The sequence below is a fragment of the Euwallacea fornicatus genome, chromosome 6 (assembly GCF_040115645.1).
Source record: "Euwallacea fornicatus isolate EFF26 chromosome 6, ASM4011564v1, whole genome shotgun sequence".
NCBI lineage: Eukaryota > Metazoa > Arthropoda > Insecta > Coleoptera > Curculionidae > Euwallacea > Euwallacea fornicatus.
This window is the reverse complement of record NC_089546.1, coordinates 5,800,727-5,826,382: the sequence shown is the minus strand read 5'-3', so window position 1 is coordinate 5,826,382 and position 25,656 is coordinate 5,800,727. Positions and strand designations below refer to the sequence as shown.

Genomic DNA, 25,656 nt, shown 5'->3' with positions numbered 1-25,656 from the left:
ATGTCAAAGCGGGGAGGCACGCATTGTTTCCTACTTTTGAAGCTTAACACCACAAAAATGTGAGAAGGAGGGGGGCGATTGTCTTACAATTGAAAAAAAACTCATACAAATCGTCTCGACGACCTCTATGAAACACCTCAAACCTTTTGGCCGTACCTTCCTTGGTTTATAAGATACCACAACCCTTTGGTTCCTAATATTTTCGATATCTTGGGTGCTGGTCAAGACGGATCAAAATAAGTGCCGTTCCAAGGTTGCACGTCCTTTAGAGAGGTACCGCCAAGAGAGAAGCTGTATGACTCCGGTGGACCGAAAACAGGATATCGAACATTTAGAATTTTTATGCGAAAAATGTCTAGGGCGATAGAAACTTCTCGTGGATATCCGGGGAAATATGAACGTGCTATTTATGAAGATGATGTGACTATCCACTGTTACTACGAATAGTAATATTAGTACTACTAGTAATAATTAGAGTAGATATTGACGTACTCACGAATAGTGGCAACAGTGGTCAGTAGAAAGCTGGGAAATTGACCTGCCATAATTCTGGTGTGTAAACATTGTGATATAACGTATTGCTGCAAGTTTTGTTGAAAATAAAGACTATAAAAGAAAAAAATCACCTAAAATTTTATCTCTGCTATTATAATGGCCTCAAGGGTCTCGTCTTTAGTATTTTTCCTTACCCTTCTTACACATCCTACTAGCTATTGTAATAAATAGTTTCCTACACTGTACATGTCCAGTCAGCGTTAAATGTGGCGAATCAACCGTCTTATTATACAGAGTTCGCCTTTGGGAGCTGACAGAATCCATACGTGAAATATTAGAAGTTTAATGTATTTTTGTTTTGTGGGGGAAAATCTGACTTTGTTAAAATATTTTCAACCTCCACGGCTTTCCGTTACCCTGAAAACCTACCCCTCACTCATTTTTTCACCTGAAATATGGCAGTTCTTTTTAACGAAAATGTTTTTTTGTCAGCAATAAACATAAGTTTTATAATACAACATAGTATTGATTTTGAACTGTTTTTGATTGATACGACTTCGATACATTACTAAAACTCAATTGTTTATAAAGCTATTTGACATATGTATATATTGTACAAAATAACCATTAGGCAACTTCATCGTGTAAAAGTGCGCTGAGGTGTCTTTACTTAAATATTTGCCGTATAAAATAATTTAGATTAAATTATATATAAATTTGAGTGTTTTTCAATTTACTCGCGAAGTATTTATGTTTGATACTTATGATGTATGACGTATTTGTTAATTTTTTCCCTATCAATCCATGGTGCAAAAACCATTGTACGGGACGATTTGAAAATAATATCATTTTTTAATTGAAAAATTCTAAATTTTAACAATTATTTTCAAATATTTTTCTTTATTCTCTAATTGTCTATGAAAATGTGTTAATTTCTCAGTAATTTGAAAATAACTTAATCAATGTATATCAAATAGTTTTGTGAGTATTTGGATTTTAGTAAAACTTTTAGAGTGTCGAAAAAGCTGGAAAAATCAAAATAAATCAAAAACAGTTGAGAATCAATCCTATGTGGTATTATAAAACTTATGTTTATTTTCAACGAAAAGCTTATTTTCACTAAAAAACCTCCCGTATTCCATTAAAAAAAAAATAGAAGAGGGTCAGTTTTCCGTGTAACCGAAAGCCATATAGGTGGAAACTATTTTTCCAACATCAATTTTTTTCTACAAAACAAAAATACAAATTCCAAAAGTACATTAAATTTGTAATGCTCCATATACGGATTGTGTTAACTCCCAAAGGCGGACCCTGTATAAATTGCGCTATAATCTCAAGGTAAATAAATGCAAAGTGGTGATTCCGGCAATTTCGCTTGGGATTTCAGAGCAAGGATATCAAATTTTTTAGTCCAATCAATGACAACAGCTAGATGAGACTATAGTGAACTACAGTGCTACAGTTGCATCTAAGAAGGACCCACAATGGCGCCAGCAAATTTAGTGCGAATATTTATCGGCAACCTGCTACATTGTACTGAGAAATTAAAGATAGAAACTTTGGAAAATGGTTTCGTCGCGGTTCAAGGAAAACAGGTAAAAAATCTACTCGAGTAATATCTATTCAAATAGTAATCGATAATCATATATAATTTTACCCATGGGGAATTTCACGTGAGGCAACACGTTAAGATATTTTGGCGATTTCAATGTAGTCAAATTGCTTGTCTATTACGTATGCGATTCGTTAAATACCTACCTATATTATACAACATGCGATAATATTCTGTAGGAAACCTCAGATTTATTTAAAATATGCGTTCACTTATTGCGCCAAAGTGATTGTATTGATCCCCACACAGGAGCCGTTCATAAGCGGCGTCATCTGTTACCAACCTCATCAAAGCATGATCAGCATTCCCTACATGTGCCTAACACAATAAATAAATGCGTGAATTGATATATTATGTTTGCCATCAGGAGGTATATGGTTTAGATTAAGATTAGTTTTGTGGCTTCCTGATTAATCCGCATCGTCCTTAATGTAGCGTGCGGATCTAAATTATCTCCCCACCTATTAACTTAAAAAAAACAATCATTAAATAGGACAAAAATATACTATTGTTTGGCGTTTTCTAATTGTTTTATTAATATTGCTTACGTCACCGGTCGCGCAAAATGCCGATTTCGTAACATTGAAAGGTAAGTCGAGTGATATCTTAAATTAAAGGTCTTTCAAACTACTTTCAATGGTGTGTTGCGATTCAAGATCTATGTATTAGTTTTTGAGAAAAACAGGTATAAGTTTTGGCAAAAACTTCAATACGAACTCGACGGCGTCTTCCGCGTTGTTGGCTTAAAGTAACTCCGCGGATAAGGAGTTCTTCTGGTCATCTGAGCGAAAACAGGCAGGGCTTCTTTCTTCGTTGATTTTCCCCCTTGTTAGCAGATGGTTTCCGATAATGAGTTAGAAATACCAAAAAGTCTATCTCTGACCTTTTTCCTTCTATCATTGCAAGAGATGCTTTTTTTAGTATTTATGGGTAAATCTCTCCTAATACCGTCCCGTATTTCTTAAACTTCAGTATAGCAACCTCCCCCCTAAACTGGTGCCGCATATACAATAGCATGGCAAAAGAAGCCGCCGGCACTAAAACTAAACTCTTCCCGTAACCAAAGTTGAATTGAATCTTTTGAAATCGTAAACGGTTTCATATTGCCGCAAGTTAATGGGCCTATAATAATCACAATTTTTCCCCTTTCATCCCAATAAGATTTCAAAGAATCCCAACAAATTTATTTTCTACATTTCAGATCATTACTGTAGGAGACTCATCCTCTTTGAATCAATATATCGATGATAAGCTCGAATCTGAATTCGAAGTTCAACAAATTCACCTAAAAAAATCCCAGATTCTAATACCAGGATTCATTGACACTCACATCCACGCTCCTCAATATCCAAATGCCGGACTTGGTTATGATAAAACTCTTCTTGAGTGGTTGGAGTCTTATACCTTTAAACTGGAACAAAATTTCCGGGATCTACGATTTGCAAAAACTGTTTTTAATGCATTGATTGTAAGTAATAATAATAATAATAATAATAATAATAAAATAATTGTAATAGTAATATTAAGGTTATATAAAAATCGCCCAGAAATTATTGGAACATACTTTTTCATACCGTTTGCCATTTTTATAAGTCAAGCAGAAATAGTCTTCTTATGACAAATACAAATACAGTGAAAGTCGAATATAACGACACTAAGGGGACCGCGTAAAAAGGGTCGTTTTATCCGATCGTCGTTACATCAAGACTTGTTTTTTATCATTATAAAAATATGAAAAAAAAAATACAAAAATGTATTTAAAAAAATAAAAACTATAACAGATAAATAATAAAACGTAAATAATTTACTATAATTTCTAACTTATTTATATTTACGTATGTATTTTGAAACACATTATTTATTCAAATATCCTATACTTTTTGTTTGTTCATTTCAACTTACGTTGAAAAAATTCAATTAAATTTTTTTCTCTGTGGAACTGATTTCAATCACGTGTCTTTTTGTCTCTGGAATAACTGTATAACTTACAACTTGACAAGGCTGTAGGGCTTCTACAAATGATTGTGGCTTAAAATCTTCATCACTTCCATCTTGGGTTCCTTGAATGATAAGTATTTCGCTTGCAATTCGCTCGTCAGGTAAAGCACCGTTTGTTTCCAGATGAAGGTCAACATGTAAAAAATCAGTCCATAACTCATTTGATAACGTAAGGTTTTTCTCTTATCGTAGCAATAGGCGCATTATCTTTTTCAAAATTATTATTTACTCTTCTTGCCAACTCAGCTAAAGGAAGATAGTCCTTCTCTTCAAAGTAGTCACTTACTTATGCTCGTTATAAACCTGTATGTCCAAAACATTTCGTGATTGTTTGGGGTGAGATCCTATTCAATACTTGAGAAATCATTGATATTGCATCGAAAATATTAACACGTTTTTTGTTTTGCTGGTTGTTTCCAATAATATTCATTAGCTGGAGCTTTTCGAAATGAAGTTTCACTGATCTTATGATGGCTTAGTTAAATGGCTGCAGGATTGATGTGATATTTGGTGGGAGATGTTGAATGTTAACACAATTCTCTAAATTTAACAGTCGTGGGTATGTGTGCTGGACAACTGTCTGCCAAAAACAAACTTCAAAAAATGCCGGCAGTCTATATTACAGTTACTATACTATAGTATATCCCGTAGCGTCATTATACGCGGCTAGTAAACCACCAAAAATGTCTTTTTTGTGGACGTTAAAAGCGACTTTTTTTACCATAGGTTAAACGCAAATCCCACTAAACGTTTGAATTTCCGTTGCTATTTGGAACTTGTAGTTATAACCGACGCCGTTACTTACGACTTTCACTGTATTCCTATAATAATGACAGTTTGGTTCCTTATAGAGAAAATCCTTAGATCATGGAACTACTACAGCCTGCTACTTCGGTTCTTTATTTCTTGAAGCCAATATGGTTTTGGTTCATTCTGTAATTAACCACGGCCAAAGGGCTTTAGTTGGTAAAGTGAATATGACCCAATCTCCCTTTAAAAATTATGTCGAAAGCGAAGACGAATCTTTGAAAAATACCGTGAAATTTATCGAAAGTGTGGATGCCCTCCAGGTACCAATAGAGACATTTTCCCTTGAGGACGATTAATAAATTACAGATAGATTGTTTCTAGACAGATTTAGTTCAGCCAATAATAACTCCACGATTTGCTCTTAGCACCACCATTCCACACATGAAGGCACTAGGGAAGATCGCCAAAAACAACAATCTTTGTGTCCAGGTATTTGATTGCCTTTGCATTAAGGGCAAGCTAACTCTTTTGCCTTGCAGACTCATATCTCAGAGAATGTGGAGGAAGTCCAGATTGTTAAAGAATCATTTGGGATGTCTTATGCGGCAGTATATGACGAGTCCGATATTCTTACTGCAAAAGTAAATATGAAAAATTCATAGCTTTTTTATCAGTTTATGTAACGTCTTAGAATTTAGAATTGATCTAGAGGTAAAACTAATTCAAATGGAAACATAGTAATTGTGCAAGTCGGAGGACCGCATCAAGTTTAGTATGCCTGCGACAAGACCAACGAAATGCGTTTCAGGGCTAGCGTTGAAGTGGGCGGAGTCGGTTCGGTGTTCGCCGAATCTTTCATTATTCCAGAATTTTTACCCATAGATTCTATAATGACGGCTTAATAACAATTGATATTTTCTTATTTATAAGTTATTGCTCATTTTCCCCTTATAGCATAAATCATTTACGTCACTATGAATATGATGATCCAAATTCGTTTATTTTGAATATTTGTTTAAAAACTTTTGATAGGTCAACGGCCTATCAGGCAGCGCTAACCCTTCGAAGTTTGTTTATTATTTAAAACGTTGTTCAGAACCGATTTAAATAATACGTAAATACATGCATGTATGGATTTTTTTAATTTTTTTCCGCTATTTGATTTTATTCCATCTTAAGAGACATGAACCTATTTTCTCAAACAAACCTCTTCGTTGTACCAAACAGTATCCTAATTTGTCATAAAATGCACGTGTATTTCCAAATGTTTCGATAAACAATGGATTACTGTTTGAGTTTTTGGATTTGTGACTATCGATTGATCACTGCCAATAAACCACGTGAGGAATTTCGATTTTAATACGTAGGGCTCTCATGTTTTCATTTATTTATTCATTTGAATTGCTGCTTTTCGCTTCGGTAGTTTTTAAAATTTCCATAGTCGAAAGGGCAGCCAAATAGATACTAATCTAAGCATCGAAGTGAAGACGCCGACCAGACTGACTCCGCCCACTTCAAACGCTAGCCCTCAACGCACGTCCCTTTTGGTCTTTGACGCAGCCATACTAAACCTTAAGCGGTCTGGTTTGACTTGTAAACTAGTTCTACCTGTATGTTAGACCATATTAGCCCATGGAGTTCATCTCTCCGATGAAGAACTGGAACTAATAGCCAAAAAGGGAGCCTCAATAGCTCATTGCCCAGGCTCTAACACATGTCTGAAATCTGGCCTTTGTGATGTAACTAAATTGTTAAAGTATGGCATTAAGGTGGGACTGGGTTCAGGTACTTAATAACGTGATTTCAGTGAAATTTCATGTAAATATTAAAACGATTTGGATTTAGATGTTTCTGGAGGGCCTTCCCCTTCGATTCGTGAGGTAATGAAATTGGCTTTGGATACAACCGTTAACATAGCATCTATGAAAGATAACCATAAGCCGCTAACTTACATTGAAGTTTTTTATTTGGCGACTTTAGGAGGAGCTGAAGGTAGGCTGAAGGTTTCATTTATGATTTGCTGTTGTGTGTGAATCTTACTCGAATTACCTCGATCCTATACGGCGTCAAATGTGAAATTTGCCGTAACAGGAACCAGATAGAATACACTCTTTTTTTATTTAAAAAAATGTACCCTTAATGTACATAGATTGGTGAAGATACGAAAATGTTTTGTGAATTTTATATCGCACCAAACGTAAAGTTTGGTATGGAAGGATTGACATTTCTTAGAATACTAATGATGATAAGTATGAAATCAATTTGATAAAAATAAATTAAAAGTGTTCAGAGTTTCATCCAAAATGAGTACTACTAACAAAATTTAGTTGGTTCAGAAAAAGTGTAATGAATAGTTTATTTTTATTTTTTCAGTACTTTCCCTAGATAACAAGATCGGCAATTTTGTTGTGGGCAAAGAATTCGATGCCCTCATAATAGACCTAGCAGTAGAAGACTCGTATACAGATTACTTCCCTCAGTATGTGCAATATTCACCTTTGGAAAATCTACAAAAATTCATTTATTGTGGGGACGATAGAAATATTGTTAAAGTATTTGTAGCAGGAAAAGAAGTGAAAACACGAGATAAATATTTAAAAATATAAATTTATAATAAAGTGAATTTTAATTTCTGATTTGTTTAATGAGTGACCTGATGCGGTTAGAGCAAGCAAATAAGGCCCTTTAGCTGAAAATGTCGGGAAATAGAATATTGACTTAATTAAGGTTGAATGATTTAATTTTGTAGCCAATCAATACAGTTAATAACAATACACTAATTTTATTTCGGCGTACATTTTACAGTCGATATCTAAATATAATATGCCCACTTTAAGGGTCAAAGGCTTCATATTCTAAAGGTTATTCGTTAAATATTTTTTGTAGCTATACATATATGGAAATTAAAGCGTATTTATTATCATGCATGTAAACAGGGTGTTTCAGTGTTAACTGTCCAAATGTTACCAGGCGTTAGAGGATTTCACCATGACAACAGCCCATACATCTTTGGACACCTAACAAAAATGATTGGATCTTAACACAAGCGGATTATCATTTATTTCGATCTTTGGAAAATTTCTCAAAATGGCAAAAATTTCAATAATGATAATGAAGTAAAAATTCACTTAGAACAGTTTTTTGCTATTAAAAACAAAGAGTATTTTGGAAACGAAATAATGATACTACCTGAAAAATGGCAAAAGGTTATAGATAATAATGGACATTACGAGATTAAATTTATTCTGCCTATGCATATAAGTTTTTTTCCTTACAAACTGCATTGCCTTAGCTGCCAACCCAATAAAATGTTTATCTAATGATTTCTAACTATAAGGAAATAAGTTATTCTTTTAAAACCTTATATTTGAACGTGGGGAACGTTCTTAATCTAAGAAGTTCCAGCTCGGCCTGTAGCACCAATATATCATTGTGATTTTTCTGTATATCATGAATCAACTGGTTCCGATGAAACATTCCGCTCATTCTAAAATGAAGCTCAATAAACGTAATTTAAACTACAAATCGCGGAATTACCTGGCTTCCAATATTTCTTGTTCCCTCTCCTCTACGTCAAAGTCCTTTTCAATCCGATAATGATAGACATCAATATTGATCTCATTAATAACTTTATCCAAATTCGCATTATTCTCTTTGAAAACCTCTAGCTGCGTTCGAATTTTCTTGACTTTATTTTTTCTCTCTTTTATGCGGGTCTCGTACATTACAGTTAAACGCTCGATCTCCATCTCGAAAGATTCGACTTGCTGCTTTCTCCCCAGGCCTTTGTTCTTCAGGTATAATTGCATTTCTTTAGTGAACTAAATGTTTTGTTAATATTATGGCGCTCTGATTGAGCCAGTAACGAACCTTGACGTTCTCTATATCCCTTTTCTGCTCAATAAAATCGTCGATTTTCATTCGGAGTCTCATGTGTTCCCACTCTGTAGCCATTATAATTCGTCGGAATTTGAGGTTTTTCTCGATGGTTTTCAGTTTTAATTGTCCTGCTGCCTGCAGAAATTGATGTAAAGGTAACACAAGTTTTACTGTGCGAATAATACTTACCACGATGAGTTTATTTACATTCTCAATCTCAGCTTTGGGCAGTAAAATGGCATCGGTAAAATCAGTGAAAAACTCTCCTTTCATAGGAATTTCCACCAATCCTCTTCGTACCACTAGTTGTATCTGTTTATTATGAATGATCTTCAGTCGATCCTTTCTCGTTTCTTCCAGCTGTGTATTAAGCAAAACAATTTTCTCCTTCTTCGTAACTACCCGTTTTTGAAAAGTCGATATTGTGGCCTCTCCCTCGAATATCTGAACCTGAATCGCTCTGAGCTAAATTTCAATTATTACTATCATAGGACATCACTGTTGACCCCATCTACCCTCATCTCAAGCTCTATGTGCAGTCTGCGATGTTTGCAAATTAATTGCCACGTTGTTTCGTCGATGGTCGAAGGTAGCCCTGCAAAGACATCGATGGCTTCGAGGGCTTTTAAGTAGTCTAAACATTCCTGTGTCATTGTATAAGTGATTTCGTTAGTCAACACCCCTTTTGCCAGCTCGTTTAACACCGTTGCAGTTGAAATTATGCGGAAATTTGCCTTAGGGCGCTTTCTGAGGCAAAAAGTAAAGTTAGTTAAGTAGCCGTTTTACTTTTAAATTGAAAATGATTACTCCGGCGAGTGGATATATTTAAATATACAATTTTTTGTTTATTTGACGAATGAGACAAACCTGTATAATTTGTATGATTGTTCTTGCACAATGGGAGACATATCCTGGAAATCTCGCCTATATGCCTTTTCAAGTTGCTTCTCCTTGAGCTGCATCATATCCATGGTATTTTTGCACTCGACCAAAGCTTCCTGCACTTGAATTATGATTTTTTGATTCTCCCCCATGTATAATTCGTAGTCTTTAATCATCTGCCTAATCGAATAGTAGATAAAGTAACACTGAATCGGCTATCTTTAAAGTTTCATTACAATATCTCTCGTTCCTTTTTCTGAATCTGAATTCTCTGGTTCTGAATATGAAGTTGTTTGTTAATAATTAAATTCTCATGATTTATGCCTGAATCAATGTACAACTTATATGTCGTACAGTCGTGCAGCTTCTGGTTGAACTTCCTGATAGTGTCCCGGAGGCCTGTTGATAATGTAATAAACTCCATTTCTAATAAATTTGTATATTTCTCCCTGTCAGCCTTCAGTTGCGCTACTTTGTCCTCATAGGCACGCATTTTACCCAGGTCTTCTTCATTAAACTCTGACGAGTTTTTTTCCAGCTATAACCGATAAGAAAAGTGCTATTTTTGTTTCATATAATTTGCTGGTTAGTTTTAGTGCAATTTACAATGCATTTTGGTTTGATTATTTCCTTTTTCAATTCATCCTCCCATCTCACTTCCAATACTCCATTCATCATTGCCATAAGGGTGCGTTCCCTAAAGTCGTCTGCGATTTGTAGAAGCTGAAGCCGTTCTACTTCTGCAGCTTTTGCATCCAATATCGCTTGTTCACTTGGGGAAATGTAGGGTCGAACGGGAACTTCGATGTTAGAAACTCTTAGAATATCTGTTTCCACGTTCTCTATCTGAAATAGAAGTTCAAAGTTCTTTTGTTTGGTAGGCTTAGACCTTCTGACCGCCTCCCATTCAGGATCTACAACATCGAGGGTAATCTCGTCCGAAAAATAATTGAATTCCGATATTATATGCCTCAGTCTGGCGTTTTTCTCCTTAATATTGTTCATCTCCCTCTCTTTCAAAGCTCTAATGTTGTGAAAGCACTTGTTGTAGTTGTATTTCAGTTGAATTATTTCGTGCTAAAAAAAGTTTTGAATATAAAATAAATATCTTTTTGTTATTGTTGTTTACTTCCGCCACTGTCTGCTGCAGCTCACACTGGTAAAAACTATTCAATTGTCGTTGTGAGTAGTGAGTACTGCTCACAGGGATATAGAGCTGCGAAACTGAACCGTCTATTGCGATTTTACTTTCCAAGGTGCCACCTAAATCAGTGATATCTATTTTTTCTTGAAGTTTCAGCGGAGCTTCTAAGTCTGTATATTTCTGTTTTGGTGCCATTGGACGTTTGATTTTCAGTTCTTGTAATTCCCTGAATTAAAGCAATTCGTTTAAAATTTATTGCGAAGGAATTTAAAACATAATTTACTGTTTAGTCATGGCTAACCACGGCTCGAAGTTGTCTTGACTACTTAGGTATCGCTCTATTTTTCTCTGCTCCTCAATCCAACGGAACCGTTTAATTTGTGAATGGTTTTCAGGAAGAAGGCTATAATTTGTGGCTTTTACTGCACTGTGAATACCCAAAATGTTTTGCCATTGAACAACTAGAATTTAAAGTAAAAAGAAATTCGTCATACTCTATGAAGTGAATATGAAATTTTTATTCGTTGGATGTAAACTTACCCATTGGTTCGTAATAATTTTTTATAATGTACGCCGACACCTTATCCTGAGCTAAAATCAAACATTTCAAATAAGTGTCCAACTCTTTACAATCCTCTTTATTTTTCTGCTGTCTCTTATGATATGAAGGTATATCCAAGTAGAACTCCAACATGTCCAGTTTTTGATTTTCCGGCCCATCCACGTTTTGATTCACCAAATTTATAAGGATGTTTTGAATATCCTAGGATATTAAAGTACTTTATTAGCCCTATTATTTAACATAACTTTACCTGAAATTCATTTAAGATTTTGCTTAATTCCTTTGCGCATTGTCTCTCCTCCTCCTCAATTATTTTGAGTCGCTGTATTTCCTTCCAATTCATTCCCTCAAATCTGTTCTCAATCGCAATTCCTAAAGTGGGTTTTTTAAATATCAGCCGATATTTAGGGCTATTGACCAGACTGCATAACTTTGCTAGCTCTTCTTGATTGTCGGTTTTATAGGGTAATCTAACTGCTGCCAAAACGCCGCTATAACCTAAGCAAAAAACCGCAATAAATAAAAAATAAGGCCGAATTATTAATATACTATAATATCAGACACGTAGTTTTTGTGCGGAGAAACTAACTTGAAGTTAAAATTAACAGTAAAGTCAATATTTTGGGCTAAAAATACGTTCCTACAAACAAAAAATCTTGCAGTTGACCATAAATGTTAATTATGTAATACACTACGTGACATAGAGAAGTAAACATCCCGTGTAAATGGTTTTATTTAAATAATTTTTGATAGACATACGCTAAAACAAATACTTTATTAAAAATTTGAACAAATTTAATTGTTAAAAAACAAAAAAATAATAATTTGTCGGTCCTCCGTGGTGTTTTATACATTGTTGTACACGTCTAAGCATGGATCTAATAAGATGGTTGATGCCCTCTTTGGGGATCTCATTCGAGGCTAATTGGACAGCATGACATAGTGCCGCTAGGTCTTGTGGGGAATGGAGAAATTTATGCAACCTTCTACCTACAATATTCCATACACGTATATTCGGTGCGAGGTCTGGAGATCGAGGTAGCTAAGATAGTAAAATGATTGAATTTTGATGTTCATAGTACCATTCTAACCACCCGTGGTCGTGCGTTGTCTTGCTAGAAAACTGGATTAACAAGAGTTTCCAGATAACGCACGAGATGAGGTTCCAGGACTTCTAATTTCGTCACTACACACGATATTATCCCATTAAAGAATCCAATGTATCCGTCTTCTACACCACTGCAGCCGATTTTGATGTTGCTTTAAGGTGAAGGATAACACAAGATGGAGACAGTAGCAAATTGGTCCAAAATTTTTTATCCGATGGTTAATGGTTAGAATCTCAATTGGTCGTCCATAGTCAGCAAATCACTAATCATCCAGCTTTCTCGACGAGACGAACCTATCTCTTAGGGCCATAATTCGAAGGCGGTGATCTTGGTGTTCTATAGTTTTTTGGAATCATCCAGTACCTCTGTTTCTGTCTGCTTGGTCTTCTTAGACCCATGCCTGACAATATTTCCTTATAGTGTTTACACTACTGTTCAATCTGGTGGTGATTTCCTTAAATGACCGACCAGCCTTTCATACACCCACAATTCAACCTCTCTCAAATTCGCTCAATTCGTGAAAATTTTGCTGCATTTTGCGTTTAGGCACATATAATATAGCCGAAAATTTAATCGATTTTTGTGTTCGTATATACATTCGTGCGTTCCAAAAATTATTTAAATAAAATCATGTTTACAGGGTGTTCTCTTGTCTATATCACGCAGTATACTTTGGCTTAATATGAATTCTTCATACCCAACGTTACAATAATGGTTGCATCGTGGTTGGAAATAGCTTTCGCTACTCCCTGGTAGTAACGATGGTTGCACAAAACCATTCCCTTAGTTTCCCGGAAATCCAGACTCCGGATGAAAGTAAACCCATCATAGCCCCATGTTAGGGCGTATTTGGTAGATAAACGCATCAAAAACCTCCGAACTTGATGGCCAGTTTTAATGGTCTCTGTAATAGTTATTTTCGGGTTCTACAACATGAAGATCTGCAAATCTTGGGTCCAAAATAGTACCTTTAACTGTTAGCTAATTTGCACAGAAACTTGAAATGGACTTTGGAGGACAAACTAGCTTTCACTTAAAGTTAACAGCACATCAATAGTTTGGCCGTTAAGGAAACAAAATACTAACCCCCTGCTTAATTTCAGCAACTTCAAAATATCTGGTATGCAAAGGAATTAAATAAAAAGTACTATCTTTATTCTGCCCTTTCGTTGGGTAGATGCGTCTATACAATGTTTCTTGGTTTTTAAATTCGAATTCCTTAACTTTAACTATAACTTTGTCGACTATACAATATCGAATTATCTTATTTCCTGCAAATAGTTTGTCTTTGATTGAAAGAATTCCGAAAAATCGTATCATGTTTTGAGAGGCCACCATCATGTAATCCACCACTTGACGACCTACTTGGATGTTGATGATTACTTCAATTTGAGTACCTGGGAGGCCCTGGAAAAAGGCTATTTTGTAATCGAATATGGAGTAGAAACTTTAACTAGAATGGGAAAATAAATTTAGCATTTTAATTGATATCGTAGTTATGTAGACTTGTGAAATATTCCGGAAAAACATATGTAGATAACGTTGCAAGTGGGGATTTTTAATACTGTTATGTGTTACTGAGTTAGTTAATGGTGCCGGATATTTGCGACGCGTAAATTTTTCTCACTTAATTCCTTAGAACTAATATAACCCTGGCCCAACCTTAAGTATGAAAAATTCTCCACAGTCTCTGTTTCCAGTAACGAAAAGATGGCCCTCTTCAAAAAATTTGACCGTGGTTAATGGAGTCTCAGTAAGGTACATTTGAACCAAACTCGCAGGCTTCGTTTCGTTATGGAATGAAATTAGTTGAATACACCCATTTTCCTGAGCTACTGCTACGAAGGGGTATGAAGGATGGTCTGCTATGCATAAGATCCTGTTATCTAATATTAAAGAAGAAACCTAAAAAAATCGCAATTGGTCTGCTCTAATATATTAGATGAATGCGACATTAGTTACAACTTCTCCAGTCTCCATATTGAATAAAAGGATATTGACTTCATTTCTAATTGCAACCATGAATTTCCCAATAGGATTCACGGTGCAAATGGTACTAAAATTAGACTCGTTTTTCTTAAGGTACGTTAGGCTATTCTCTGTAGCCCCTAGTAGATTTAAAGCAATGAGTGAAGTTGAGGAGCCTCAAAAAATTAATTACCAAATGAAATTATGTCGGAATTTACGGTTCGCCCAACGCATTTTTCTGATTTCCTACTGATAATTCCACTAATGGCCTCGGGAGTAGGATATTGGAAATCGGAAATCCAGGCAGCACTCAGTTTCTTATAGTGCTGTAAATTATGGATGTAAAACTTGCAGGTAATATGTAAATCATGAAGAATTAATACTCGAATTTCCTGATTTGGCCCTGAGACTGTTAATCCATGGAGATACCAACATATCGACGGCGTTATGTTACCACATATTCCAGCTTCAGATACATCCACAATGAGTTCTAGACAAAAGTCTCTGTCTACCTAATGAAATTGTGCTTCGGCGAAAGGTTTGAATTTGTTAATGATAAACTATTACCGTATAAATACACCCTTTGGAGTCAATAATATATAAAGCAACGTTTTCCATGGACCAGACAATATCCTCAAAGGGTGCAGGCTTGTATTTGCCCATTGACACTTCATGTTTGGTGAAAATGGTCGATTTGCAAACGATAAAAACATCCCAAATGAAGAGTTTGTTTGACCCCACTCCATATTGGGCCAGGTACATTGGACGGCCGTTACTGCAGCTAATTAAATTTTTTTTTATTGTTATAAGAAAAATTATGGGAAAAAATACGTGATTTTTTGATTTTCATAGAGAAGTTCGTTTGAGCTCTCAGCAAATTTTTCAGTGCTCCTCCAATTCCAGACGGTTACTTTATAGTGCGGCATCTCTCCAAGTGCGAATAGGAAAGAGCAGTCCGAAAATGCTAAACTTTTGTATCCTTCTCTAACCCCTAAAGTAATAAATTTTAGATAAGATTAAAGCTAATTAATGTTCCCACCAGTAAATTTGCAAATAATTTGAAAATCCGGATAACTCTTCACGTAGATATTTGGTTGCTGGCAGTTTTCGCAATAAGCGAAAATGTGCAAGTACGAATGCCCCTTGAAACATTTTAGACCATCCCCGTTGATTTTGTGGTTGTTAAGGGTGAGCTGTTGGGTGACCTCTCCGGTATTGAGGTTGAGGAACTGCAAGAAGCAGTCTCTGCCTATAATTACGACGTCTCGGCCCATGGTGCTAATATCTTTTATGTTGCCGATTTTGACCCATCTAGGTGGAAAATTTTGATGGTTTGTTGGATGTTGAGGGGAGAAAAAATACTGGCAAACCGAAAACGTTTGAAACTGGATAGTATAAGATAAGTTTTTCTTTGACATAATAAGAAAATGAGTAAAAGATGAAATAAATCATTAAAACAACCAAATTAGTTGTTTTGAAAGGAAAATTTCGTTCGTGTTTAATTCTACTTACAAAGTTTCATTATCCGAAACCTTCATATTGGTTGGATGTAACTAACTTAATTTATCTTTTCCTTTTCGTAATATGTTTTTGTTATATGGCTTTTGAAAGTTATATAGACCCAAATGGTGTCTATGTAATGTATAACTCACACCTTTTTCTTTCAGTAGTTTAATCAATAGTTGCTATGACTATAAACAAGAACGAGCTCTAAATCCTGTAGGAACATACGTTGAATTGCGAAGTCAGAAATGTACGTCTGCTACTTCATGAAAATAGATATACCTATTCATTAAAAGTGGTGATGGTTCTTTCGTTAGTGAATATCAGGAAGGGATGAATATACAGCATATCTCAAATATTCTTAGTTAACCAATAAATTTAATCAAATCTTGTTGTGTTGTTCTTGAAATTGAAGAAAAAAGTTGCAAAGTCCCCCTCCCATTAATGTAGCACTAAACATTTTAAACGAAACACATGAACCTTCACTGTTAAAAAAAAGCAAAATTCATTTCTTGAATGCTTCATATTTTCGTAAAAAAAATATGTCTTGAAAATTTTTACGCAATGTTAATCAATTTCGTGGAAAAAAAATAAAAAGCAACGATCTGCAACTGAGGAATCTCATAATTCATTCGATTAACACAGCATACATAAGGAATTTTTTAAATAGCATACGATAATGTTTGAAAAGCGGCCGAAGCCGGCATTCTTGCAGGTGGAGGATATTTTCAATATCTTATACAGGGTGGCCCATTTAAAACAATCCACCTGAAATATCTTGAATGGAATCTTTTTTCATCGGAAAACTCCAAGACACGTCAATGTTACTGTTAAGGAGGACATTTTTAAATCATAAATTCGTAGGTATAGAGCCATCCCCCTAAACGGGTTGGCAACCCCTTTAAGAATCTTAAATGGTAAGGGGGGGTCAAGCGGCACATCAAATCAAAGGTTCCGTTTATTCAATTTCAATTCTGTTTATAAGTACGCTGAATTTTTTTTGGTTCTCCTTTAAATATTGTAAAAAAAAACGTTTAAAAACATCGGTTGCCAGTTTGTTTATAATACTTGGAGTCTTTCCGTTATCTTTTTCATTTGTGTCCGTTCATAGAGGAATTCCTTGGATGGGTTGTGTAGGGAATTTGCAGTATGTCTTATCTTTGTTATTAGTCTGAGTGCGATTTGTTCTATGGTCTGTGTGTGTTTTTTACGTTTCTCTCGTAGCATTTACTCTGAGCACGTGTTCGTAGTCTATCAACAGTCTGTAAATGGATTTGTACATAGATATTGCTGTTCTTGTATTTTTTCATTGGTTTTTGTATGTAACGGCTCTGATTTACACCGATTCTATCCAAATTATCTCGTTAACAAGTTACCGGGTATTCGAAAAACTGGGCTTTAAGAACTTAGGTGAAATTTAATGAATCAAATTTGTTTAATTCTTTAGTTGTGTACATTTCCGATTCTAATTGCTCCAGAGTATAGTATTGTAACCTTTTCCGGTAACAATGATCAAAGATTGGATTGAAAACCCCTTTTAGTGCGAATGTGATCCGTATGTAAGGTTATGTTTTCTGTTTGGGTTTGATTTTGTTAAATTTAATTTATTGCTTTTGTTTATTAAAGTTATATAGAAAACTTAATTTTCAATTGTTGGTATTAAAGAAAACGTTTAATAAGTACTTGACAATCGTGAAAGCGATGTCTAAAGCCTGGAAGAAGTATTTGTTATGGTTCGCCCAGGAGCATACAGAGTTTAGATATGCAGTAAGTTATTTTATTTTGTTCTTGTTTCCGCTTGTGTTAAAGGCAAATCCATTGATTGTATAATATTGTATATGAATTGCTATTGCTTACTCCAGTGATAAATCTAACCTATATGTTAGACAAGGAAAACAGCTAAAATATATTTATTACACAGTGGCCACACATGAGAAATGATTTAAACAATTTGTGTGAAACTAAATACGACCGATCTTAGAATCATTTTTAGTATATGCATGCAAAGCATAATATAATACAATATACAGGGTGCCCAAATGAAAATGAAACAGAGAAGTTTTAAGAAACTCCATATGTAATTTTGATAAACACTTGGACATTTCAATTTTATTATTGAGAAGGAAATTGTCGTCGTGTCGAGAGTTTAGTGTCATATTTTTAACTCCCTAATTGCACCACTCTAACAGAAACGGGTTTCACCCCTAAAATTTTGGTTACCCTGCATAATATATGGGGTTTTTCTTAAATATATTTTGTGCTTGTTTGAGGGAATGTTTCTTCTTCCTTGCTTTTAATACTCATATATGTATATACCACAGTATTAAAAGAAAAACTCACCTATTTGCAGACTTGTATACCTATAAAATATTTTTGCAAGGTTTACAGGAATAGTACACATAAATTTTATGAGGTAATTGCTTTTATCAAAATAAAAAAAGTTTTCATGAACATGATATCAAAATGAGTTCTAATAGTTGTTTGAAGACTGAACTTCATAAATGGTATTTTCTACATATCTCAAACACTTAGCTACATTGACAAGCTTTGAGAACCTCTGAAAAATTGTAAAAAAATGGGATGGAGAAATGATATTTTTAACTAATGCCAACTCTACTCTTTAAAATAGTGGTCCAACCTGCAACATGCATTGACTGACAAAATTAGAATTTTTTCAGAAGTGGTTGATCCTATGGGTTTTTAGCAGGAGTAAAATTTTTTTGGTGTGAAAATGTGCAGTATTTTTCAAAACAAAACCAAATTGTGTATATTTAGTTGAGTCTACTTAGGTTCTATGTCACTGGAGGCGATTCAAATTTTCTAACACCGGCAATGATTTGTAGTAAAAAATAATCTCCAGGCATAAAATTTTATCCATGTACCCCTGAAAAAGCCCTAGATTTTTTAGAACTCACTTCTGGGCGACTTATGTGCATATAAACCTTCTTTCTTATTTCCATTTTACCTTCACCGCCTAAAATATATGCACCCTATTTTTTAGAAACCGTGTATATTTTAGTTTTATTAACCCATTAAAGCCCGTTGCATATAAATGCGTTAAAGAATTAAATTTTTTTTTCTGAAAATTTTGTGAACTTAATGCTTCTAAATATATACGTAAAGGCATTCTTTGTGATGTATTTACATTACATGAATTTTAGCTGAAACTTGTAATTAGTAATTTTTAACAAAGAGATAAATATGCACTCCGATGCGTAGCAATTGTCCAAACGTGTTTGCCATGTAATAAGTCTTTTTTTTTTGTTCACCTATACTATTTTATAACATAACGATATTTATTTTCAGTCCTATAGAAAAAATTAATTTTTAAAAATTTTATTTAAAATAGTATGTTATATTTCGATAAAAAATGGTGACACCACGAATGTGCCACTGGGAATATTCGAGATCGCTTGCGATATTTTTGCAAATTTGTTTTGATTTATTTTTAGATTTTTTGATTCATTTTTATAGATGTGTAAGGCAGTAACAGTCCAATATTTAGTAGCGAACGGTCTTCGCGTTTTATAAATTCCGATTTGCAACAGGTGTTTACTATTATTCATTAGACAAACATAATATTTTTTTGTTGGCTGTTAATTTCCAAAACTACATTTAGATAAGTTTGAAATTCTCCAAATATAGACGAAAAATTCTGTTGTCAAATTGATTTTATTTTGTATTAGATATTTATTGTTTCGCGCTTATAGATATAAAAATAGTCCACGCAGGAAAAGTTATCTACATGGATTATTCGATGAACCAGAAAACGACCGGACTTGGCTATATCATCGTTTGCTATCGATCTATCTTTCAAAAAAGATAGCGTGCACAGGTGTGCAGAGAGATGCTTTTTATTTAGAATCTACTTGTAATATGAATCACTTAACCAGCAGAATTTTATGATTAATTATAATTAAAAAAATATATATATTTAATTTAAATGTGTTATCCGGAGTAGAAATAAAAATTATTATATCTAGCGACAATATAAAAGTAGGCATTTTAAAGGAAAAATGCTCCGTTGAAAGTTATGACAATATTCGTCTTGCTAGACTCGCCACGAAAAGAAAGAAACTATTGAAGACCATCGAAAATAAAAAAGCAAACAAACCGGCAAGGGGAAAAACAAAAAAGAATAGATCGAAACAGGAATAACATTCCAGATACAAAAAATTAACTAGCGTAGGCTATCGATGAACTGGAGTTTTGCGACAAGATAAGAGTGTTAAAAATCGCCATTTTTTCCGATAACAAATCGCTCGTAAAAACAAACCGTGGGCTAAAATTGATGGAAATCTAATACTTGTGCGTTGAATTGACAATGTCGTTGTGATGAGTATATCCAACTGCATTCCTATTCAATCTCTAAGAATTATAGAGATATGTTCCTGAACTGAATAAAAGAACATACAAATATAAGTGCCAGAACCCAAAACCGCCTAATCCAAAAATATGGAAGGCATCACTTTAAACGTTCAGTTTCTATCTTTGAACGGAACAACAATAGGAATTAAAAAATCGTGGTGCTCATTCTGTGTATAGCTGCTCAGTAGATCAATCTTGTATACAGACCTAGCAGTTATAGAGAAGGTGTAGAAATAAGTACCTGCCACTTCTTGAATTCGGAAGGCAAGTCACTTTACATTTTCTTACAACTTACGGGCAACGACCATTGAAATCAGGATCTTCTACAAAAGAATTATGTCCCGTTGTGAATTAAATACGATTGAGTAATACAAATCATTTAATAAGGGAATGAAGTAGAACGTAGAAAAGATCTAAAAATAGTCCCGTATTTAAACATCTGCTTTGATAATTATCACATAAAATAAAGCGTTATTTATAAATGTATCTTTTTAGTTTTCGAATTTGCTAATTTTGTTTGCATTTATTGATATTGCATTTTCCCAATCCCATATTAATGTGCCATCATTATTTTGTACCTTCATTTGAAATAAAGTTGAAATGTGCATTAATACATCTATTTAGTGCTTATGGGCTTTTATTAACGTAATTTTTTGTTAGAATCATAACAAATAAAAGTTATGGAAGCTAGTATGTAGGTTAAAGTGTAAATTTTTTTTTTGTTTCAGGAAATTGAGTCTTTACTATCATTATTTAAGATTGAAATGAGATATGACCAAAAGCCACAAAACAAGGTAATTTTACCATAACTATTAAGATATATGTTTATGTAGGAGTGAGCGTGTCAAATTGCAAAGGGCTATCATTAAAATAATTTCAAGTGGCTCAATTTATCAGATCAGATGTTTTTTAGTAAATAGTAAATTGCTGAATCAACGCTTTTTTTATGATCACCCATTATATTTACCTTATATTAACTGAGGCTAATAAATTAATAGGTACACATGATATTGATGTTGAAAATTACTAAAAAAACCCTGTTTCTCTACTATTATTTGTATTGTTTGAAATATCCTAAGCATTGATTCAGAAAATACTTTTGAAAAAAAATATTTAATTGTTCACTCAACATGGAGTAGAAGTTGTAAATTGAAAGTTGGTGTATTACAGATTTTACTAGATTTCTTCCACTTCCCCAGATCTTTCAATCTAACCTATGTATATAGTTTTAGGATAGTCTATATTATTGGGACATTAATTTTCCCTATGGAAATATTTTGATTTGTGTTCATATCTGCATAAATCTATTATAATTGATCGCATTTCCCATTTATAAGCATTCTCTATTCTTAGGAGCCTTATTGGTTAGTCGAATTTTCATCGGAGAAAGACGCCAAATTGCTGGCTAGCAGATCTGTGTCTTTACGGAATTGTATCGAATTATGGGGCCATGCCAAATCTTTAGACTCTCTCCACTCGACCTTAAAACAACAATGCCAAATATTTGCCCCTTATTTTCACCCCAAAAAGAGCTTCAAACTGGAAGTTGAAACTTTTGGTCGACATTTCACACAAAACGAGAAAATTGCTAAACTAGAAGTATCTGAAATAAATCTACTCTTCAAGGCAGATTACAGAACCAATTATTTTTCCAGAGCTTCATCTATTTGCCCATTCAAGGTCCTGTCCGCTTAAAAGACCCAGATCTCTGTTTACAGTATATCGAATATTATGGTATCAGAGCTAGTAGTCCTCCAGAATTACCGTATGAAGTATTTTTTGGACGATGTGTAAGATGTTATGAAAAAAATCAAAGCTGGGCATTCATGTCTCAATTCGACAATTTTTAGGTTGCAAATGGCCTCAGAGCTCTCATCAAAAAATTGTCATTAAAAACGCGGAAATTTATAGGGAATACTAGCATGGATCCCCAGCTATCCCTGCTGATGGCTAATCAAGCCAAAGTTAGCAACGGCGACTTTATATTAGACCCATTTGTAGGCTCTGGGTCTTTGTTAGTGGCTGCTGCCGAGTTTGGTGGTTATGTATTTGGTACAGATATTGATTATTTGATGTTACACGGAAAAACCAAACCTACGAGGATCAAGCAAAAGGTTGCTTTTAGTGGTAGTTATCATAAGAATTTAGTAATGTGAGGTTTATAGAAGCGTGCTAATGACGAGTCTATAGAAGCCAACATGAGACAATACGGTCTACAGGATAAATACGTAGATGTTCTTATTAACGATTTTTCTATGAAGTTTTGGAAGGATTCAGTTCAATTTGATGCCATTATAACTGATCGTACGTTTATAACAGAGTTTTCGCTGTAATAATAATTCCTAATGGTAAATGTTTGTCAGCTCCGTATGGAATTAGAGAAACCACAGAGCGAGTAGGCACACAGAAACATGACTGCGTTATAAGTGAAAAGCATTTAGCCACCCATATTCCTGCTAAAATTGAATATGGAATTCCGAATATATATAAAGATCTTCTGGATTTTTCGGCGAAACATCTGAAACTTGGAGGTCGGCTTGTGTGCTGGTTTCCCATTTTTAAGTAAGGAAAAAAACACATCTTAAAGCTGTTACTGTAATTTTGTTTTTATATAGAGATGATTATACAGAAGACTGCTTACCTATGCATCCTTGTCTAAAATTGTTAGCGAATTGTGAACAGCCGCTTAGTAAAGTCACCTCAAGGCGGCTGTTGACATATGCGAAAATGCGGCATCCTTCGGTCGATGAAGTTGATGACGCCGAGCAATCAAGGATACATGATTTTAGAGATAAATATTTCGTTGTTAGGGAGGAAACTAGGAAAGAAAGGAGAATGAAAAATGCGGCCGTTAATAAAAAAAATTGGGAAAAATATGTTAAAAGTAAAAGCTCATTGGAGATTTAATAAAGAATTTGCTTTAGGTTGAAAATTGGTTTCCTTAGTAGTGTGCAGTAAAATGCAATTTAACCACCCTCATGCGGGTGTGACTTGCTAAATTATACAGGTTTTTTAAGCACTTTAAGTGCGATAGAGTTCTTGACCAACACTCGATTGGTAGTTAAAAACGGATGTATCTTACCGCACGTCAAATTTCTTTACATACTTTGAATAAGGTTCTTTTTCTGAACACTATTGTAAAAGTAAAATGTAAATTTAAATTAGTTGTTAATTTTTGTAATAAAAATTCCATAGTTTTTGATATCTTAATTAAAGATTTTTTTTTCTATTAATAAGTACTGCCTAGTTAATGTAAGGTGACGCCATCTATAAACTAATAGGTGCTATGTATTAACATCTGTCAGAATTGTCAGTTTTCCTTAACCGAAGAGTAAATTTCTCTCCATCTTTGCCTTACTTCCTATCGATCGTACATTCTTCCCTTTCGAATATTTTAATAAACAACGCAAGTTTATTTGTAAAACTGGTGTCCAAGCGTAGGAGATGCAACTAATTCTTACGCCACAAATACGTCTGTTGTACGTAAACAATTTTTATCCAACACAAACTTAAAGGAGATTTATTAGCGTATTTCTTAATTTTACAGATCTTTTTATTGTTATACAGGGTGTTTAAGAAATGAGTGCCATAATTTCAACATGTAGCAGAATTCATCGATAGTAACAACTTTTGTCAAATAAGATTTTTTTTTAAGTCACGTGTACTTCTGGTATTTTTACCTGCTAAAACGGGTCTGTGGCATCGTTTATGGATTAACAAAAAAAATCCAAATATGCACTGGATACTTTGTTGATGTTTTTTTTATCGTAAAGTTTTTTTGCTATCCGTGAGTCAAGGTCGATGCATCGCAAGTCTTTCATTGTTTACGATTGTTGGTAGTGAGAAATTTTCGTGCGAAACGCCGCGTTTTACAAATAGCGAATACACTGATATGGTGTTGGCCCATGGGGAAACTCGTGGAAACTCGAATCGGTTTCGTAGGATTCATACACATCGTTTCCCGGATCGTCCCACACCCCATGGGCCCGCGTTTCTTCGTGTTATTCGAGGACTTCGTAATGGTGGAACTCGTGCAGGTGCATATCAAGATCGCGGCAGACAACGGCCTTAATCGTTTTGCAAATGGCGAAAGTGAAGTTTTGGAAAGTGTTGGAAATAATCCAGGGATTAGCACTTGTAAAGTGTCAAAAAGTTCAGTGTTTGCAACGGCTGGATTATCATCATCGACAGGGTTCCTGCAACTGGGTTTCAAGAAAACTAAGACGGGTTCCAAACTTCCTTAGCTATGTATTAGCCGCCGAGGAAGCGAGATTCACCAGGTAAGAAGTATTTAATATGTACGACACTCGCATTTGGACAGATGAAAATCCCCATAGTATAAGACCTCGCAATTTCCAATAAATGTATGGGCAGGAATGGTAAACGATCGGCTCATCGGCACTTATTTTTTTACCAGATCGATTAAATAGTAGAAGTTATTTACAGTTTTTAAATAACGAGCTACGTCATTTATTGGAAGATGTTTCGCAGGAAATTCGTGTAAACACGTGGTATTTTCATGATGGTGCTCCTTGTCATAACGCCCGAATAGTACGAGAATGGTTAAATTAGCACTTTCCCAGTGGGTGGATTGGTCGAAATGGTTCTGTTGCGTGTCCCGCTCGGTTCCCAGATTTAAATCCTCGCGATTTTTATTTACGTGGCCATATGAAACAGATAATGTATTTTACTCCAGTTCATGCAGTTGAAGAACTGCGAGGACGCGTTGAAAATGCCGTCAGAATTATTCGAAATGATAGGGAAACGTTACCGAGGGTCGAGGAAAATCTTCAACGCCGAAAGCAATTATGCATTGAGAATAATTGCTGGATTTGTTAAATTACAAATCAATGTAGAAAACTTGAATCTAAATAGCAATATATAAATAATAATTTCGGCATTGTCGACTCATATTGTGTACGCCCCAAGCTGATTCAGGTGTAAATAAAAAGGGAAATATTTCTTGTAATCTTTCACGATGCTCCTACTGCAGTAGTGTGTCTGCCGTTTGCAACTAAAGTTGGTCGGTCAGTGCATTCTTGTTTTGTTAATCCCAATTTCCACTAAATATACGCATAATTTCCAACGATAATGTAAGACATTTTGAACACTTAGTGTAACCTCTTTTGTCGGCAAGTCAAAAATTTAAATTATTTTAACAGTAAATGACTTAAACCCCAATAACTCCTCTTACTTACCTGTATGCGTTTATTGATTATTCGCGAAAAAGGCATATACATTAGAAAGCAGATAAAAAATTTGCTAAATATCTATGCGATGGATCCGAAATAGGACAATTTTAAATGCCATAGGCGGGTAACGGAATTGTAATAAATCTTTTAATGAATTAAATTGGAAAACTATACCTCTTATGCAAAAAATACAA

At 34.5% G+C, this 25,656-nt stretch overlaps 3 protein-coding genes across 5 annotated transcripts; 2 read left to right on the top strand and 1 right to left on the bottom strand.

The window, feature by feature from the left end:
- The first annotated feature begins 1,882 nt into the window (after positions 1 to 1,882).
- On the top strand, positions 1,883 to 7,491 carry DhpD (guanine deaminase). The gene is made up of 8 exons (XM_066283115.1): positions 1,883 to 2,090; positions 3,309 to 3,575; positions 4,957 to 5,175; positions 5,237 to 5,344; positions 5,395 to 5,496; positions 6,475 to 6,640; positions 6,701 to 6,847; positions 7,229 to 7,491. The coding sequence occupies exons 1-8, from the start codon at positions 1,980 to 1,982 to the stop codon at positions 7,459 to 7,461; spliced, it is 1,353 nt and encodes a 450-aa protein (XP_066139212.1). The 5' UTR covers positions 1,883 to 1,979; the 3' UTR covers positions 7,462 to 7,491.
- A 620-nt stretch (positions 7,492 to 8,111) lies between these two features.
- On the bottom strand, positions 8,112 to 16,008 carry LOC136339686 (cilia- and flagella-associated protein 43). 2 transcript variants are annotated; one of them, XM_066283114.1, is made up of 23 exons: positions 15,912 to 16,008; positions 15,439 to 15,710; positions 15,231 to 15,390; positions 14,967 to 15,180; positions 14,783 to 14,911; positions 14,593 to 14,725; positions 14,394 to 14,539; positions 14,094 to 14,336; positions 13,518 to 13,838; positions 13,129 to 13,357; positions 11,573 to 11,820; positions 11,301 to 11,523; positions 11,044 to 11,221; positions 10,746 to 10,986; positions 10,514 to 10,693; positions 10,223 to 10,462; positions 9,853 to 10,154; positions 9,602 to 9,796; positions 9,250 to 9,481; positions 8,924 to 9,199; positions 8,726 to 8,869; positions 8,393 to 8,676; positions 8,112 to 8,342 (listed from the first exon to the last, which is right to left on the bottom strand). In XM_066283114.1, exons 1-23 carry the CDS (start codon positions 15,935 to 15,937, stop codon positions 8,201 to 8,203), a joined length of 4,758 nt encoding a protein of 1,585 aa, XP_066139211.1. In that variant the 5' UTR covers positions 15,938 to 16,008; the 3' UTR covers positions 8,112 to 8,200. The 2 variants fall into 2 exon arrangements, with proteins under 2 accessions (XP_066139211.1, XP_066139210.1); XM_066283113.1 differs by having other exon boundaries at positions 10,223 to 10,693.
- Positions 16,009 to 17,064: 1,056 nt separating this feature from the next.
- Positions 17,065 to 23,589, top strand: LOC136339761 (tRNA (guanine(10)-N2)-methyltransferase homolog). Of its 2 annotated transcripts, XM_066283222.1 has the most exons (8): positions 17,067 to 17,669; positions 20,999 to 21,064; positions 21,624 to 21,869; positions 21,926 to 22,060; positions 22,121 to 22,384; positions 22,436 to 22,574; positions 22,634 to 22,832; positions 22,886 to 23,570. In XM_066283222.1, the coding sequence occupies exons 1-8, from the start codon at positions 17,604 to 17,606 to the stop codon at positions 23,175 to 23,177; spliced, it is 1,407 nt and encodes a 468-aa protein (XP_066139319.1). In that variant the 5' UTR covers positions 17,067 to 17,603; the 3' UTR covers positions 23,178 to 23,570. The 2 variants fall into 2 exon arrangements, with proteins under 2 accessions (XP_066139320.1, XP_066139319.1); XM_066283223.1 differs by lacking the exon at positions 20,999 to 21,064 and having other exon boundaries at positions 17,065 to 17,669; positions 22,886 to 23,589.
- The last annotated feature ends 2,067 nt before the right edge of the window (positions 23,590 to 25,656 follow it).